This window comes from Rattus rattus, chromosome 1 (assembly GCF_011064425.1).
Source record: "Rattus rattus isolate New Zealand chromosome 1, Rrattus_CSIRO_v1, whole genome shotgun sequence".
Taxonomy (NCBI): domain Eukaryota; kingdom Metazoa; phylum Chordata; class Mammalia; order Rodentia; family Muridae; genus Rattus; species Rattus rattus.
This window is the reverse complement of record NC_046154.1, coordinates 12,821,386-12,836,455: the sequence shown is the minus strand read 5'-3', so window position 1 is coordinate 12,836,455 and position 15,070 is coordinate 12,821,386. Positions and strand designations below refer to the sequence as shown.

At 49.0% G+C, this 15,070-nt stretch overlaps 1 protein-coding gene across 1 annotated transcript; it reads left to right on the top strand.

Annotated features, from left to right (window-relative positions):
* Positions 1 to 1,909: 1,909 nt before the first annotated feature.
* Positions 1,910 to 8,147, top strand: Kiaa2013 (KIAA2013 ortholog). The gene is given in 4 exon segments (XM_032894851.1): positions 1,910 to 2,699; positions 2,702 to 3,097; positions 5,441 to 6,294; positions 7,440 to 8,147. Coding segments are annotated over 4 exon segments (1,902 nt in total). The 5' UTR covers positions 1,910 to 2,065; the 3' UTR covers positions 7,458 to 8,147.
* The last annotated feature ends 6,923 nt before the right edge of the window (positions 8,148 to 15,070 follow it).

Sequence of the window (15,070 nt, the reverse complement as noted above, 5' to 3'; positions counted from 1 at the left end):
CCTGTTTCTTTAAGCAGGGGTGGTGGCTGCTGTCCAGATGTTGCTTCTCGAATTTCTAGTACGTGCTCCACGTGCTTTGGACTGTTAAAGGCGCAGGACTCCACTTTGCGCAGACACTGGAGAGGCTTCCTCTTGTCATCCACTAAAAAGAAAGGCTGGAGAGATGGTTGGGCAGTTAAGAGACTGGCAGCACCACCTCCAGGGATCCTGCACCATCTTCTGACTTAGACATACAATATGCACATGGAGTTGTCCGTTCTCTCCTTCCACCATGTAGGTCCTAGGTACAGAAGTCATCACACTTCCTGGCGAATGAATGTCTTTACCTACTGAGCCATCTTGCCATTAGATTTTTATTTTAATTTTGAGGTTCTGGGAAATCGCTTGTGCTCTGTTCTGAGCTAAAACTCTGCCAAAGGAGGGGGTGGGGGGAGTGTGATTGTTTTGTTGTTTACTTTGAGATAAGGTCTCACTGTGTAGACAGGCTAGCCTTGAACTCACTAAAATCCATCTGCCTCTATCTCTTGAAAGAGTCAGATTAAAGACATGTACACAATACCTGGCTAAAAATGTGCTATTGAGCTTTGGGGCGTTTGTTTGTTTTTTTCTTTGTTTAGTTTAGTTTTTAAAGACAGGGCTTCTCTGTGTAGCCCTGGTTCTCCTGGAACTCTGTAGACCAGGCTGGCCTCCAACTGCGAGATCCACCTGCCCCTGCCTCTTAAGTGCTCGAACTAGAGGCATGTGCCACCACTGCCGGGCTCTTAGCATGGATTCTTGTGTGAAAATTAAAACGGGTAAAAGCTGGACACGTGCCTTTAATTCTAGCGACTGGGAATGCTGAGAAAGAATCTTTGGGGCCTAGGAATTGTTTGAAGTCCAGTCTGGACAATACAAGAGAGATCCTGTCTCAAAGATAAACAAAAAAATAAAGTAAAAGCAAAACAGGATGAGCATTCTTCCAATGCGACGCGGGCTCACAACTTCAGCAAACAACTTTCTGTCTGCTTACAGCCCACTAGAAACCACCTCAAGTGACCGTTTAGTTGTCAACTGTGAATTTGCAACAGCCCATCTGGCTCTGGGTTGCTCAGACTCCGAAGTGGGAAACAATCGCCCGTTGTCTGCCTAGAATCCAAAGTGGAAACAACCACCCACTGTCTGCTCTAGGGCTCCAGTTGATTCCCAGGCCGCGCCCCCCCCCCCATGGATGCTGTAGGTCATGTCAAAGTATGAGATCTTAATGTTTCGTGTTATTGAATGAGTTAAAACTGTTACTGAATGAGTTAAAGATGGACCTTAAGAAAACTACTTGGTGTGTTTAAGAAACAGGCATTCCCGAGCTGGATTTATGTCCCACTCTGGTGTACTCAACAGCCAGGCAGGTTTGAAACGCTGCCGACAAAATATTTCCTTAGGACATCGTTTTTCAGTGGCTACCCTTCCTCCTCCTCTTCCTTCCCTCTACACTTCATTCCTCCCTGTCTCCTTTCCTTCTTTCCTTCCTTCCATTTACCTCTATGTCTTTTCTTCATTAGGTTAAAATTTTTTTTTTTTTTTTTTTTTTTTTTTTTTTTTTTTTTTTTTTTTTTTTTTTTTTTTTTTTTTTTTTTTATTTTTTTTTTGGTTCTTTTTTTTTTTCGGAGCTGGGGGACCGACAGGGGTTTGCGCTTCCTAGGCAAGCGCTCTGATTTTCTTTTTTAACTTTTTTTGAAACCATCAGCTAACGGCACACTCTCTGATTTTCTTTTCTCTTTTTTTCCACCAAGCCATTTGGATTCCTGCCCACATTTTGCCCCGCCCTGCCCCGCCCGGCCACGCCCTCAAAGAAACTCCGCCCCTTCCCCAAATCCCGCCCTTGGCCGCTTTTCCACCTTGTCGCAAAAAAAAAAAACTCAGCGATGCTTTACGGCCGGCGGCGTTTGACGTCTAGGAGGCAACCAAGAAGAAGGAGGAAGCGGTGAAGGTGGCTGCTGGGGCGGCTACGGTGGGCTTTGAGGTGGGCGCGGCGACGCGGCCCGGGGAGTGAGCGGCGGCGGCCGGGCGGGAGGGCTGGGCGGCGGGCCCGATGTGGCTGCAGCAGCGCCTAAAGGGGCTGCCGGGGCTGCTGTCGAGCAGCTGGGCCCGCCGCCTCCTCTGCCTGCTCGGCCTCCTGCTGCTGCTCCTGTGGTTCGCGAGCTCCGGGGCGCGGCGGGCGGCGGGTGGCCTGCACCTGCCGTCCTGGGCCCGCAGCGAGCCGGGCGCCGCCGAGCCGTCCGCCTGCCTGGAAGCGGCCACCCGCGCGTGGCGCGGCCTGCGTGATCGCGGCGAGGCGGTGCCGCTGGGCCCCGGGGTGCCAGCTCTGGTGGCCAACGGCTTTCTGGCTCTGGACGCTGCCAACAACCGGTTGTGGGTGACGCCCGGAGAGCGGGAGCCTGCCGTGACGCCGGACTTCGTGCCCTTCGTGCAGCTACGCCCGCTGAATGTGGTGGCTGAGGCTGGAGAGGCGGTGCTGCTGCTGCGGGAGGGCCTGCTGCGCCGAGTGCGCTGCCTGCAGCTGGGGACCCCGGGCTCAGGCCCTGCCGCTGGTGTCCCCGGGCCCGCCTCAGCCTCCGGGCTGTCCACGGGGTCAGGCCGTGACTGCGTGCTACTGCAGGAGGACTTCCTGGCGCATCGAGGCCGACCCCACGTCTATCTGCAGCGCATCCAGCTCAACAATCCCACGGGCGCGTGGCCGCGTTCCAGACTGTGGGGCCCACCTCAGGCCCAGTCCCCAAGTCCTTCACCAGCACTCTGGAGAAGGTCGGAGATCACCAGTTTCTCCTATACTCGGGCCGGTCCACACCCCTTCCATCGGGGCTGGTGCACTTGGTAGTGGTGACCTCTAAGAAGTTAGTGAACAGGCTCCAGGTGGCTCCCAAGACACAGATGGACGAGACGGTGCTGTGGGTGGTGCATGTCTCTGCTCCCATCCACCCCCAGGTGCTCAAAAGCAAAGGAACCAAGGAGCTCAAGGCACTGCAGGACTTAGCAAGGAAGGAAATGCTGGAGCTGTTGGAAATGCCCGCCTCGGAGCTGCTTCAGGACCACCAGTACCTTTGGGCCCAGCTTTTCAGTCCGGGTGAGGCCTTGGTGTGGGCTTGGTACACAGTCACCACTTGGCACCAGTGTGCGTAGGGTCCACTTTAGAGATGTCCCCCATGCTCGGAGGTGGTCACACAGAGGGTTGCAACTTGGCCTTGATGTTCAAGGGTTGACTCTTCTTAACCACTTTGAAGCTATATGGTCTTGGCTCTGTGCTCTTAGCCGTTTAAGCCTTCACAGTAAGTTCTATAGGGTTTTAGTGAAGATTTGAGTGTAAACATTCAGTTTTATTGTCTGTTCTTGGCCTTGGGCCTAACCTGAGCAGGTGGAGGGTTTTGTTTGTAAAGAATAAGCCATCAGGGAGGTGCACAGACACTCTGACACTCTCGTTTGGCCGCACAACATGCTTGGGTCTGGCTTCAGCTTCTGACACTTGAGACTGAGATTCCTTCCTCTGGCCGTCGTGGCTGCAGCTCTTGTGTCGGAATGCAGGAGGGTTCTTCCAGTGGCCTGGAATGTGCAGGCCGAACGAAAACTTTCTTTAAAAAAACAAACAAACAAACAAACAAAAACCCAAAAACTTTTATTTACTCTTTGGGAACGGAAACCTTCCCTGTCAACTGTTTAAGAAAAGGCAGGCAATGCACAACACTGAGTTTTGGTTTTCAGGGTTACAGTTGCCAGCACTCCTGTGTGGTTGTGCAGAGAGAGTTTAGTTCATTCAAGAGGTATCTATCTGTTCGTCAAGTGCATTTGCTGGTGGACAAGTGGGCAGACGAGTCCTTGTCCATGCAATGCTTCCTTTAGCCTGGTTTGGGGGGAGACAGGAACATGAACATTTTAAGTGAGACAACTGTGCTGTGAAGAAGACTGAACTGTGGAGCACTGGTGAGGTATGGGGTGCGAGGGCCACCCTTCTGCTCCCTGGATGTCGAGCCACTTAGAAGCAGCCTGTCATGTGACCAGGAAGAGGGCATTCAAGCCTGGAGACTGTCCTAAGGAAGTTAAGCCTGGTGATGAGCAGGAACAGGGTGGTATGAACTTGAAGCCTTGAGAAAGGACAAGGAGTTTTATCCTGAGATGGGAAAATGGCACAGTATAGACTAAGGAGGCAGTGGGTACACAGACAGAGTAAGAGGTTCCTGGGGAGCCCAAGGGAAGGAGGAGACATCCCAGTTGTGACATGGACGTAGAAGTGGTGGGTCTTGGTATATTTTTGGAGGAAGGACTGTTGGGCCATGGTTTGACTATGGGAAGTGAGACTGGGAGGGCAGCTCCCTGATTTGGAGTTGTGAACAGTTTACACTAGGTCAGTTGTGCCTGTCAGATACCCAGGTGGAGATGCTAAGGGGTGTGGTTAGCCCCTTGAATCTAGAATCATTTAAATAGGAGGCTTCGTCCTTTAAAGCACAGTACTGAACCAGGTTAGGTTCTATAATCTAGCATTCCAAGAGAGTGAGGCAGAAGGATGACTGAGTTCAAGGTCCACCTGTGCTACATAGAGAGCCTGCCTCCAAGAAGAAGAAAAAATTGAATAAAACAAAATATTAAAATAGCTATAGTGGGGACTGGAGAAATAGTTCAGTGGACAAGAGCACTTGCTGCTCATCCACGGGATCTGGGTTTAATTCCCAACACCCACATGGTGTCTCACAATGTACTGTAACTCCAGATTCAAGGGATCGAAGTCCAAGAGACTTATATGTAAATACTGCATAGACACATGTGCATATGTACACACATAAGGTAATGTTTAAGCTGTAGTTGTTAGAGTGATAGAACCAGCCAGGATTGGCTATGACACAAATGACATCTGATTGGGAGTTCTAGACCATAGGATTCACACCAAGTGCTGACTAAGTGTATGGTGGCTTGGCTCTGGCAGGAGGTCCCATACCTCTGTTAGATGTCCTGTTGATTAACTCTTCATCACTACAACAAAAGCAGTCTGCTGAAGAAAGTTTATTTTGGCTTACAGTTCAAAGAGGTGCAACTCATCATGGGGGGAAAGACATAGTAGCAGAAGTAGGAGGTGGCTGGTCACACGGCATCTGCAAATCAGGAAGTAGTGTGGATGGAACCCAGTCCCTGGTATAGGACCACCAACATTTAAGGTGGATCTCCTCACATCAGTCTAAGGTAGAAAATCTTACATAGATATGCCCAGAGGTGTGTTTGTGTGATGATTTAAGTCCTACCACATTGAGTCAAGATTGGCCATCTCAGGAAATAAAGATTGCTCTATCATACCCAGGGCACCAAACCGCTATCTTTTATTACTAACCAAAAGCTCTGCCTTCTTTAGCCCTCACCTTCATTCCATCTCCTCTGCCTTCAGCCAGGCCTTCCTCCCTAATGCACAGCTTCTCTGGCGTTCCAGGTGTGGAGATGAAGAGAATCACGGATGCTCATACTCCATCTGGCCTGACCGTGAACCTGACGCTGTACTACATGCTCTCCTGCTCACCAGCCCCACTGCTTAGCCCCTCTCTGAGCCACAGGGAACGAGACCAGATGGAGGCAACGCTCAACTATGAAGACCACTGCTTCAGTGGCCATGCCACCATGCACGCTGAGAACCTGTGGCCAGGCCAGCTCTCCTCAGTGCAGCAGATCCTGCAGCTGGCTGACCTATGGAAGTTGACCCTCCAGAAGCGCGGCTGCAAGGGGCTGGTGAAGGTCGGAGCTCCAGGCATCCTGCAAGGCATGGTGCTCAGTTTTGGCGGGCTACAGTTCACAGAAAACCACCTGCAGTTCCAGGCCGACCCTGAGGTGCTCCATAACAGCTACGCGCTCCACGGCATCCGCTACAAGAACGACCACATCAGCCTGGCTGTGCTGGCGGATGCTGAGGGCAAGCCCTACCTGCACGTGTCTTTGGAGTCCCGGGGCCAACCTGTCAAGATCTATGCCTGTGAGGCAGGCTGCCTCCATGACCCCGTGGAGCTGACCTCCGAGCCTGGGGGCCACACGTTCTCTGTCATGGTGACACAGCCCATCACACCACTGTTGTACATCTCCACCGACCTCACACATCTGCAGGACCTGCGGCACACGCTGCACCTTAAGGCCATCCTGGCCCACGATGAGCACATGGCCCAGCAGGATCCTGGCCTGCCCTTCCTCTTCTGGTTCAGTGTGGCCTCCCTCATCACCCTCTTCCACCTCTTCCTCTTTAAACTCATCTATAATGAGTATTGTGGGCCTGGAGCTAAGCCTCTCTTCAGGAGCAAGGTAGGTTACCTCAACTCCTAAAGCCCCAAGCCGTTTGTCCAAAGCGGGTAGCCTTGGCAGGGGACAGTCAAGGCAGGAATGAGAAACCCTCCAAGCCAGTGCCACAGCTCTCAGTGTCATTTTCCATTATATCAGTATCAAATATCAGTATCAGCTGTCTATTGACTGCACGCTGGTTGTGGTGCACTCCTGTTATCCCAGCATTGATACTGAAGCAGGAAGGTTGTGAGCTATATATCAAACCCACTGCCCTTGGAGGTCAGGCCATCAGTGTGTTTGGGCGGTAGTTAATTCTGTCAGCCTACCACAGTAGGAGAGCCTGGTCTTCCCTGGCCCTCCCCTCTTCCTAAGCCTTGGCTGCTGCAGAAAGGTAGACCAGACAGTAAACCTGTGCCCCAGCATTAGGAAGCCCTGATCCCATGCAGGAGATGGGCCCTGTCCCTTCCACCAAGAAGCTCTGTGGCATTTGGTTTCTGGTTCAAGGCCAGGCTTTCAGGGAAAGCAGTCCTTGACCCTCAGGAGCAGGCAGCAGACGGAGGCAGGTCTGAGTTCCTCACGATGGGGGAACCAGTGGAGACTTGGGTCGGAAAGCAGTGTGGAGAAGGCCTTCCAAGTAGCCAGCTTTTGGCCAGCTCTATAGAAAAGGTGGGTCCTGCAGCCGCTGGAGCCAGGAGGCTCTTCCCCCTACTGGCCACTGCCCTCCTGCCCTTGCTCTTGCTTGGCATATATGTTCTTCTATGTCCAGCATACAATTGGGAAGACAGCTCAAACTGCCTCCCTGAGGAACTGCCCATGCCCCTCACTGCAGGGCCAGAGAGAGCCCCAGCCAACATGCCACATCAACCCAAGGCCCTGGGCCAGGAGCTGCCTATTTGGCTAGTTCTAAGACGTTATCCCTGTGGTCTGGTTCCCTGCCAGTGTGTCCATTTGTCTGTTTTGAGATGGCCTCATGTAGCCTAGGCTGGCCATGAACTTGCTATGTAGTAGAGGCTGCTATGAACTCTGATCTTCTTGCCTCTACTTCCCAGATGCTGGGATCATGGGGGGTGTTCACCACCGTGTATGGCTCCCCTCCCTCCCCGCAGCTCTTTCTGCAGCTTGGCTGTGGTTGGTGGTAAGCAGTGCTCTCTTGTCTCTTTGAACAGGAAGATCCCAGTGTCTGAGTGAACCTCGAGTCCTGCTCTCGGCCACCGTTTGCACAAGACACCCAGCACTGAGCATCCTGCTGCCGCATGAACAGGGAGCCTTTGGAAGCACCAACCCTTTGTGCCTTGTGGGGGACAGTGACTCAGGAGCGCTTGTGGGTACAAGAGTTTGCACTGGAGGGGAGGGAGGGCCGAGGACTTGTGTAAGTTTTCCAGTCAATAAAACAAACCCTTAGGGAGAATACTTGAAGTTGAGCGCACCCCTCCACTTCCCCCGTTTCTTCTATCCCAGGAATAGATCCTCTTTAAAGACTTGTTTAGGAAAAATTGTGTTCTTTTCCTAATTTAATGTGTTCTTTCTCGAATGGATTTCTAATTTATTTTTGTTGAAGTTTTGCTGGGTGGCTTTTCTTCCACCTTAATCAGGACTGTTGGTGACAGCAACTGATCCCTGCCACCTCATTGTCACCCAGAGGTCCCACACAGTCTGTAGGCTGGGCCTGTGGCTACCCTGCCTGGGGAAGGCGTGGCTCCCTGCCCTCCGGCTGGTTTGCACATTGCCTCTGTATTACTTTGAGCCAGGGGGGTCTGTGCTTTTGAACTTTGGGTCCCTGGGAGAGGTGTTTGACTTTCTAGTGATGATGGTTGTTGGGTTTTGAAATACCAAAGCTTTTTTGTTCTTTTTTAAATAAATATCTTTCAAACTTCCGGGACTGGTTTGTTTGTGGTTAAGCCCTTGGGCACACTCAGCACATTCTCCTGTCACTAGAGTTTCGGGGTGGTCTCCAGTGGTGCTCTCTGCCTCAGCGTGCTGCTTTGTCTTGTGGAGGTCACTGTGCTGCTTCAGGGCCTGGAACATCTCCCCTGCTCTGCTGCAGGCACCTCCTCCCTTAGCTGCCCCAAGGGCTCTGGACCCTGCAGTCCTGGATTCTTCTAGCTAGAGGGTAGAGGCAGCAGGCAGTGACGGCCTTTGCTCATGGGAGGAGAGGGAACTGTCTACTTCAGGGCTCTGAAAGGGACTGAATGGGAATAACAGCCCCCTACTGGGGCTGTCACCCGTAGAGTCTGGTGTCCTTCCTGCCCCCCACCCCTACCCTGGGGTTCCCTGACTTTGACTCACCAGGAAGCCTGACCTGATTTCCAAGGATTTGTGTGTCAAGAGTAGACAAGGGGATAGGGCTGTGTTCTAGGCAGCCCTGGTTCTTACTGCTTTAGTCCACAGCACTGGCTGTGTCATGTCAGGAGCCATCTAGGGAAGGCTAAGGCTACCAGGTGGCCTTCCTGGAGGTGGCCCACCTTGTTGCATGGACTAAGATGGGTGAGCTCTGGGAAGCAAGGCCTCAAGAGACTTCATCCCAGGACTGCTTCTCGCTATTGATATACCTTTGCTGTCACTAGTAAATTAATATAACAATTCCTAATAGCATTTTCCACCCTATTGGACAAATTTTCTGCAGATCAACAGAGATATACTGTCTTGTAGTGATGCTATGTAGATAAACAATTTCTTAGTTCCTAATACTGATACTATAGAATTCCTAAGTTTACACTGGTAATTTTTTTTTTTTTTTTTGGTTCTTTTTTTTCGGAGCTGGGGATCGAACCCAGGGCCTTGCGCTTCCTTGGCAAGCGCTCTACCACTGAGCTAAATTCCCAACCCCTTACACTGGTAATTATTGAATCCTTTATAGAAAGGGCCACAATTGCTGGGGAGATGGTCTCAGTGGTTAAGAGCACTGGCTGCTCTTCTAAAGGTCCTGAGTTCAATTCCCAGCAACCACATGTTGGCTTACAACCATCTGTTATGGGATCTGAGTCCCTCTTCTGGTGCGTCTGAAGACAGCTACTTATATACATACATAAATAAATAAATCTTTTTTAAAAAGGGGGGCTGCAATTAAGGTTCTGCAAGTCTTTTTGAGTCACAGGCTAATTGTACTAGAAAGCAGGCATGTTAAGGATTTACAATCAAAATTCCTTTCTGGGCTGGTTGTAAAACCATTATTTGGTAACTAAAGGTAGTAAAGGGGAATAAATTGTTGTAGGTGCAAGGACAGAAGATAGACTATTGACTGGATTTCTCCATACAAAACTTCAGTACTAATGACACACTAGGCAGATGATTTGCCAACTTAGACCTAAGAATTATAGTTTTAAACTCAATGAACCTGTGGAGCAAGTGGCAGATAATGAATGTTTAGTTAGATAACTAGTCTTAGTGGAAACACAGATAAATATCCCTGTTGTTACTTCTCGTTCAATTTATGATTCGAGTTTATGTTTGAACTTGGGAACTTTTGTAAAAAGAGGCTTGGAATACCATGTGATCTATTCCCTTAAGAAGAAAGCACAATTGTGAATGATGACATCGAGTAAGCAGAAGGAGAACAGAAGAGAGGCATGCAAAAGAGACAGCAGAATATGGTAGAACTGAGGAGAAAGAAAAGAGACAAGAGAAGAGGTTAACAGCTGAAGCGCTGAGGAGAAAGAGGCAAGCCAGGATAGAACACAGCCGAGAAGAAGCTGCAGAGAGAGCAGACGGCAGCAGGCAGGCTTCTCCTTACCAAAAAAGGACGAAGCCTGTTCCTCACATTCCTGGGTTTCTTCATTTGGCAAGAGAAAGGTAGAAGCTTTTTCTTTCTCTATGCAAAGGTTGGAGCTTAGTTTTCACCCAGAATGACTGAGTCCTTTCTCTGCTGCCACTTGGGCTTCTGCCCCACCCACCAAATATACACATATGTAAGTATAGGTGTGTCTGTGTAATATACATATATGTAAGTATAGGTGTGTCTGTGTAATATACATATATGTAAGTATAGGTGTGTCTGTGTAATATACATATATGTAAGTATAGGTGTGTCTGTGTAATATATACATATGTAAGTATAGGTGTGTCTGTGTAATATACACATATGTAAGTATAGGTGTGTCTGTGTAATATACACATATGTAAGTATAGGTGTGTCTGTGTAATATACACATATGTAAGTATAGGTGTGTCTGTGTAATATACACATATGTAAGTATAGGTGTGTCTGTGTAATATACACATATGTAAGTATAGGTGTGTCTGTGTAATATACACATATGTAAGTATAGGTGTGTCTGTGTAATATACACATATGTAAGTATAGGTGTGTCTGTGTAATATACACATATGTAAGTATAGGTGTGTCTGTGTAATATACACATATGTAAGTATAGGTGTGTCTGTGTAATATATACATATGTAAATATAGGTGTGTCTGTGTAATATATACATATGTAAGTATAGGTGTTTCTGTGTAATATACACATATGTAAGTATAGGTGTGTCTGTGTAAGTGTGTAAGTTGATGGGACAGATTGTTGGGCCCAACAAAAAGGCGAGTGTGTGAATGGATGTATGGTTCTGTGCACGTTAACTCGTGTAAAAGTGCTTCATTCTGTGAGCCTGACTTTTCCTAGTTCAATAAAAATTACTGTCCAAGCCTCCCTCTACAGGATAGAGAAAGGAGCCCTACTGATAAGTCCTCTGCTGAATCCCCCACCGCTATACTGCATATGCTAATTGCCAGAGAATTATATAGTTCATTTATAAAGTGAATTTAAGAGTTAAGTTTTCTAGAGCTTAAGGAAGCACAAAACAGCAATGAAGAGTTGAGTTTTTAGCACAGAATAGTAAGAAGGAATTAAAAAGCCAGATCAGTCTTTGGGCCTGCGTCTGACACTGTGTCCTGTTTCAACCCATTTCCAGGCCAGTGTGTGTGTGTGTGTGTGTGTGTGTGAGACAGAGAGAGAGAGAGAGAGAGAGAGAGAGAGAGAGAGAGAGAGAGAGAGAGAGAGAAATATGACTATAGACCAGCTTGCTTCTTCCAGAAGGTAGGGAATGCTCAGTAAGGGTGTCATTTATAGTGTGACAAATCCTGCAGTTCTATTGAACTGAAAGCTGCTAGTAGCTAGGTATAGTATGCGGGCCTGGCAGTGGCAGGAAACCCAGGAGCTCAAAAGTATTCCTGATATAATGAGGTTAAAGCCTGCAAACTTGGTGGCCTGCATTCAGCCCCACAGTGGAAGGAGAGAACCAATTCCCGAAGGTTACCCTCTGATCCCCAAGGATATACTGTGGCCCACTCAAACCATCACACACATGTAATATACACTACAGACCTTAAATTGGCCTCAGATTAAACTAGCACCTCTAAATTACAGCTTTCACTTAAAACTTGTATGCCAAGTATGGTGGCATTTGCCTGCAGCTGCAGCACCCTGAGGATGCAGATGCAGGAGATGGAAGCAAGGTTGTAGCCAGCCTCTGCCACATAACAAGTGCTAGGAAGTACCAGGCCGCCAGGTCTACAGAGCAAGACACTGTGTCAATGGCCTCACACCCAAAGCCCTTCACGAACTGTCAGGTATTTTATATCAAGGTGGCTTCGTGTGGGAAGAGGTTGCTGGGAGGTTAAGATCTCAAATGCAGGTCAGATTTGATAGTGCACACCTCTAATCCTAGCACTCAGTGACAAGGAGTGTGGACAGTAGTTCAAGACCAGCATGGGTTATGTAGCAAGAGGGTCTTAAAACTCAATGGCAACCTAGTCTACATATTGAGTTCCAGGACATCCAGGACTACATAGAAAGACCTGTTTCAAACAACGGCAAAGCCTCAATTAGCCAGGGGTGGCAGGACAGGGAGTGGAGAACGCCTTTGATCCCAGCACTTGAGAGGCAGAGGTAGACAGATCAACCTGGTCTACAGAGAGAGAGTTCTAAGACAGCCAGGACTATACAGAGAAATCCTGTTTCTAGGGTGGGTGGGAGGTGAGAGGTGGGGGAGAAGACAAACCAATGCCATAATTGTCTAGATAAGGATATGGGCCTCAGACACTAGAAACGAAGTCTCTCCTCCCCACAGCACCCTCAGTGACTTTGGTAGGATGATTATCGTATTATCTGCAGTATACCCTCAAACTGCCACCAAGGGAGCCACCCCTCTGAAGGGTCTCTGGGATTGGGTTTATTAGTGTATTGGTGGTTTTGGGGTTGAGGGTGTTTATATGTGTAGGTACATGCAGAGATCAAAAGAGGCATTGGCTGTCCTCTCCCTCACTCTTTGCCTGTTCCTCTCAGGCACTGTCTCTTCCCAACCCGGGAACTTGCATCACATGGAAACTAGAAGCCAGCAAGCCCCTGTCTCCACCCTCAGAGCTGGGGTTATCTGTGGCTTCCTTGGATGTGCTGTTTGCTGGGATCTGAAATCCAGTCCTCACTAGCTGCGAAGCAAGTGTTTAACCACTGAGCTGTCTCTCCAGTCCATCTGCCTCCCCATCTTGTGTTGTTGCAAAAATATAAAAAATAAAAAAGTATTGTTATCTTTTACCCCACTAGGTCTGGCACCACGGTGCCCCAAGATATCTGCTGGATATCTTAAGTCTCAGTCAGCAAAGCGTCTCACCTGCTCTGCTCCATCCCATATCACACTGCTGAAGGCCTCTCTCTGAGCCTGGCAGCAATCTCTCTACCTATCTAGTTCCCAAGACAGATTTCCATGCCAGAAACACACATCCCAACTCTGTGGCGGCCCAGACCAGCCGCCCCACACTCCATTACGCTTAAATCTACACACGAAAGAACACACAACACAATAACCTTTGACTCAATTAATAAGATATAATTGCCCACCTAAACATACAAAGCCCTGTACACATCCATCCCTTAAGAACATTCATAACAACCTGTAAATACACAGAGTGGAATCTTAACGTCACCTGTCATGGCTTCTCTCTCTCCCTCCTCTCTCTTCCTCCTCTGTTCCAGTCTCCTCCTCTTCCTTCAAACTTCTCTCCCGCCCATCCTTCCTTCTCCTCCAACGACAGGCCTCCTTCTATCCTGTACCTGTCTCACCTGTATTTTACAAATTCAATAGGGAGAAGGTTCTGGTGAGGTCGCCTGAGTCCTGAGTACTGACTAGGCAGCTGTCCTCGAGGCACTGGAATAAGCATCAAAATACAGATAACTTCAGGGCAAACCACAACAATCTTGTCCAGGGAGTGCTGAGATTCTAGACTGCATGTTCTTTATGGGGTTCTGGGGATCAGAACTCAAATGTCACACTTGCCTGGCACCCACTGACCCATCTCCTTTAGACTCTTTTTCTTCCTTCCTTCCTTTTTTTAAAAATACGTTTCAAGTGTCTCAAACCTGGCCTTGAATTTGGTACATAGCCGAGGATGGTTTTGCACTTATAATCCTCCTGCTCCTACCTTCCAAGTGCTGAGCTCATAGGCATATGCCACTAGGCCTAGCTTGACTTGCGATTTTAAACATTTTTTATTATTTTAAATTACGCCTGCCAGTGTGTGGATATACGCATGTAAGAACAAGTGTTCTCGGAGACCAGAGGCGCCCGAGTCCCTGGAGCTGAAGTTACTACAATCATAACTTAACTCATGTAGGTGCTGGGAATCAAACCTGGGTCTTCCGCAGAAGCAGCAGGTGCATTCAGCTGCTGAGCCACCTCCCCAGACGACCGGTCCCAGGGCCAGGACAGGAGAGATGGTAACCACCCCACCCCCACCCTCATCTCGATCACTAAAACAGTTTTAGGCAATCTTTTTTTTTTTAAAGATTTATTCATTTATTGTATATAAGTACACTGTAGCTGTCTTCGGATACACCAGAAGAGGGCATCAGATCTCTTTACAGATGGTTGTGAGCCACCATGTGGTTGCTGGGAATTGAACTCAGGACCTCTGGAAGAATAGTTGGGTGCTCTTAACCGATGAGCCGTCTCTCCAGCCCAGTTTTAGGCAATCTTCATAGTTCCCTCCAAAGCCAAAGGAGGACAACCCCGTCCCCAATGTCCCCAATCCCACCTGGGAAAGATTGAGACCAAAGGAAAAAGAGTGACCAAAGGTCACCGAGAGGCAGGAAAGCCTGCCAGGCTGGAAGACAGGCACTGTCCCTAGGAGGCTCACGTTAATGATTGTCCTGTTCTTCCTGAGGAGCTCTATAAACCCTGAGTGCTGCATGCCTCAGGGGCTACAGGGACCAACTTGACCACTGGGGAGAGGGGATAGCAAACAGGACTGGCAAGCCCCTGGGAAAGGAGGCTGTGGCTTCTGGAATAAAACCTGAGGTCACTAGGCTGCATTTCCTGGGAGCTGTGTGGGAGGGCAGTGGGCTGGTGGAGTGGGACACGGATTAGGTGACCTCACATGTGACCTCTTACACTCTACACAACCCCCAAACCCTATAAAATGTGCCTAACAGCATCTCCCCGCTTCATAAGACAGTCGGGAACTGCTGCTAAATAAGCGACTGTGGAAGAACGGGTGTGCTCTGATGAATGTCCACACAGTCGGGGGGGTTGTTGTTACATACCATGAGGGTTACATCCCAGAGTGGGGAGGCCCTCACTCAAGTCTCAGGATGATGCGACCCCCCAAGAACTCACATAAGACAGCCCTTCCTGTAATCACATGAGGTTTATAGATAGGAACCAGTGCACTGGGGTCGGAGACTCGTATCCCACGCAGGGGCAGAGGAGTTCGACCGCGAACTCAATTTCGGGACTCATTTTATAGAGAAAACCACTCAGGTGGGAAGCAGTAGGCACGTAACAATTCTATTGGCTCGTTCAAATTGGCACA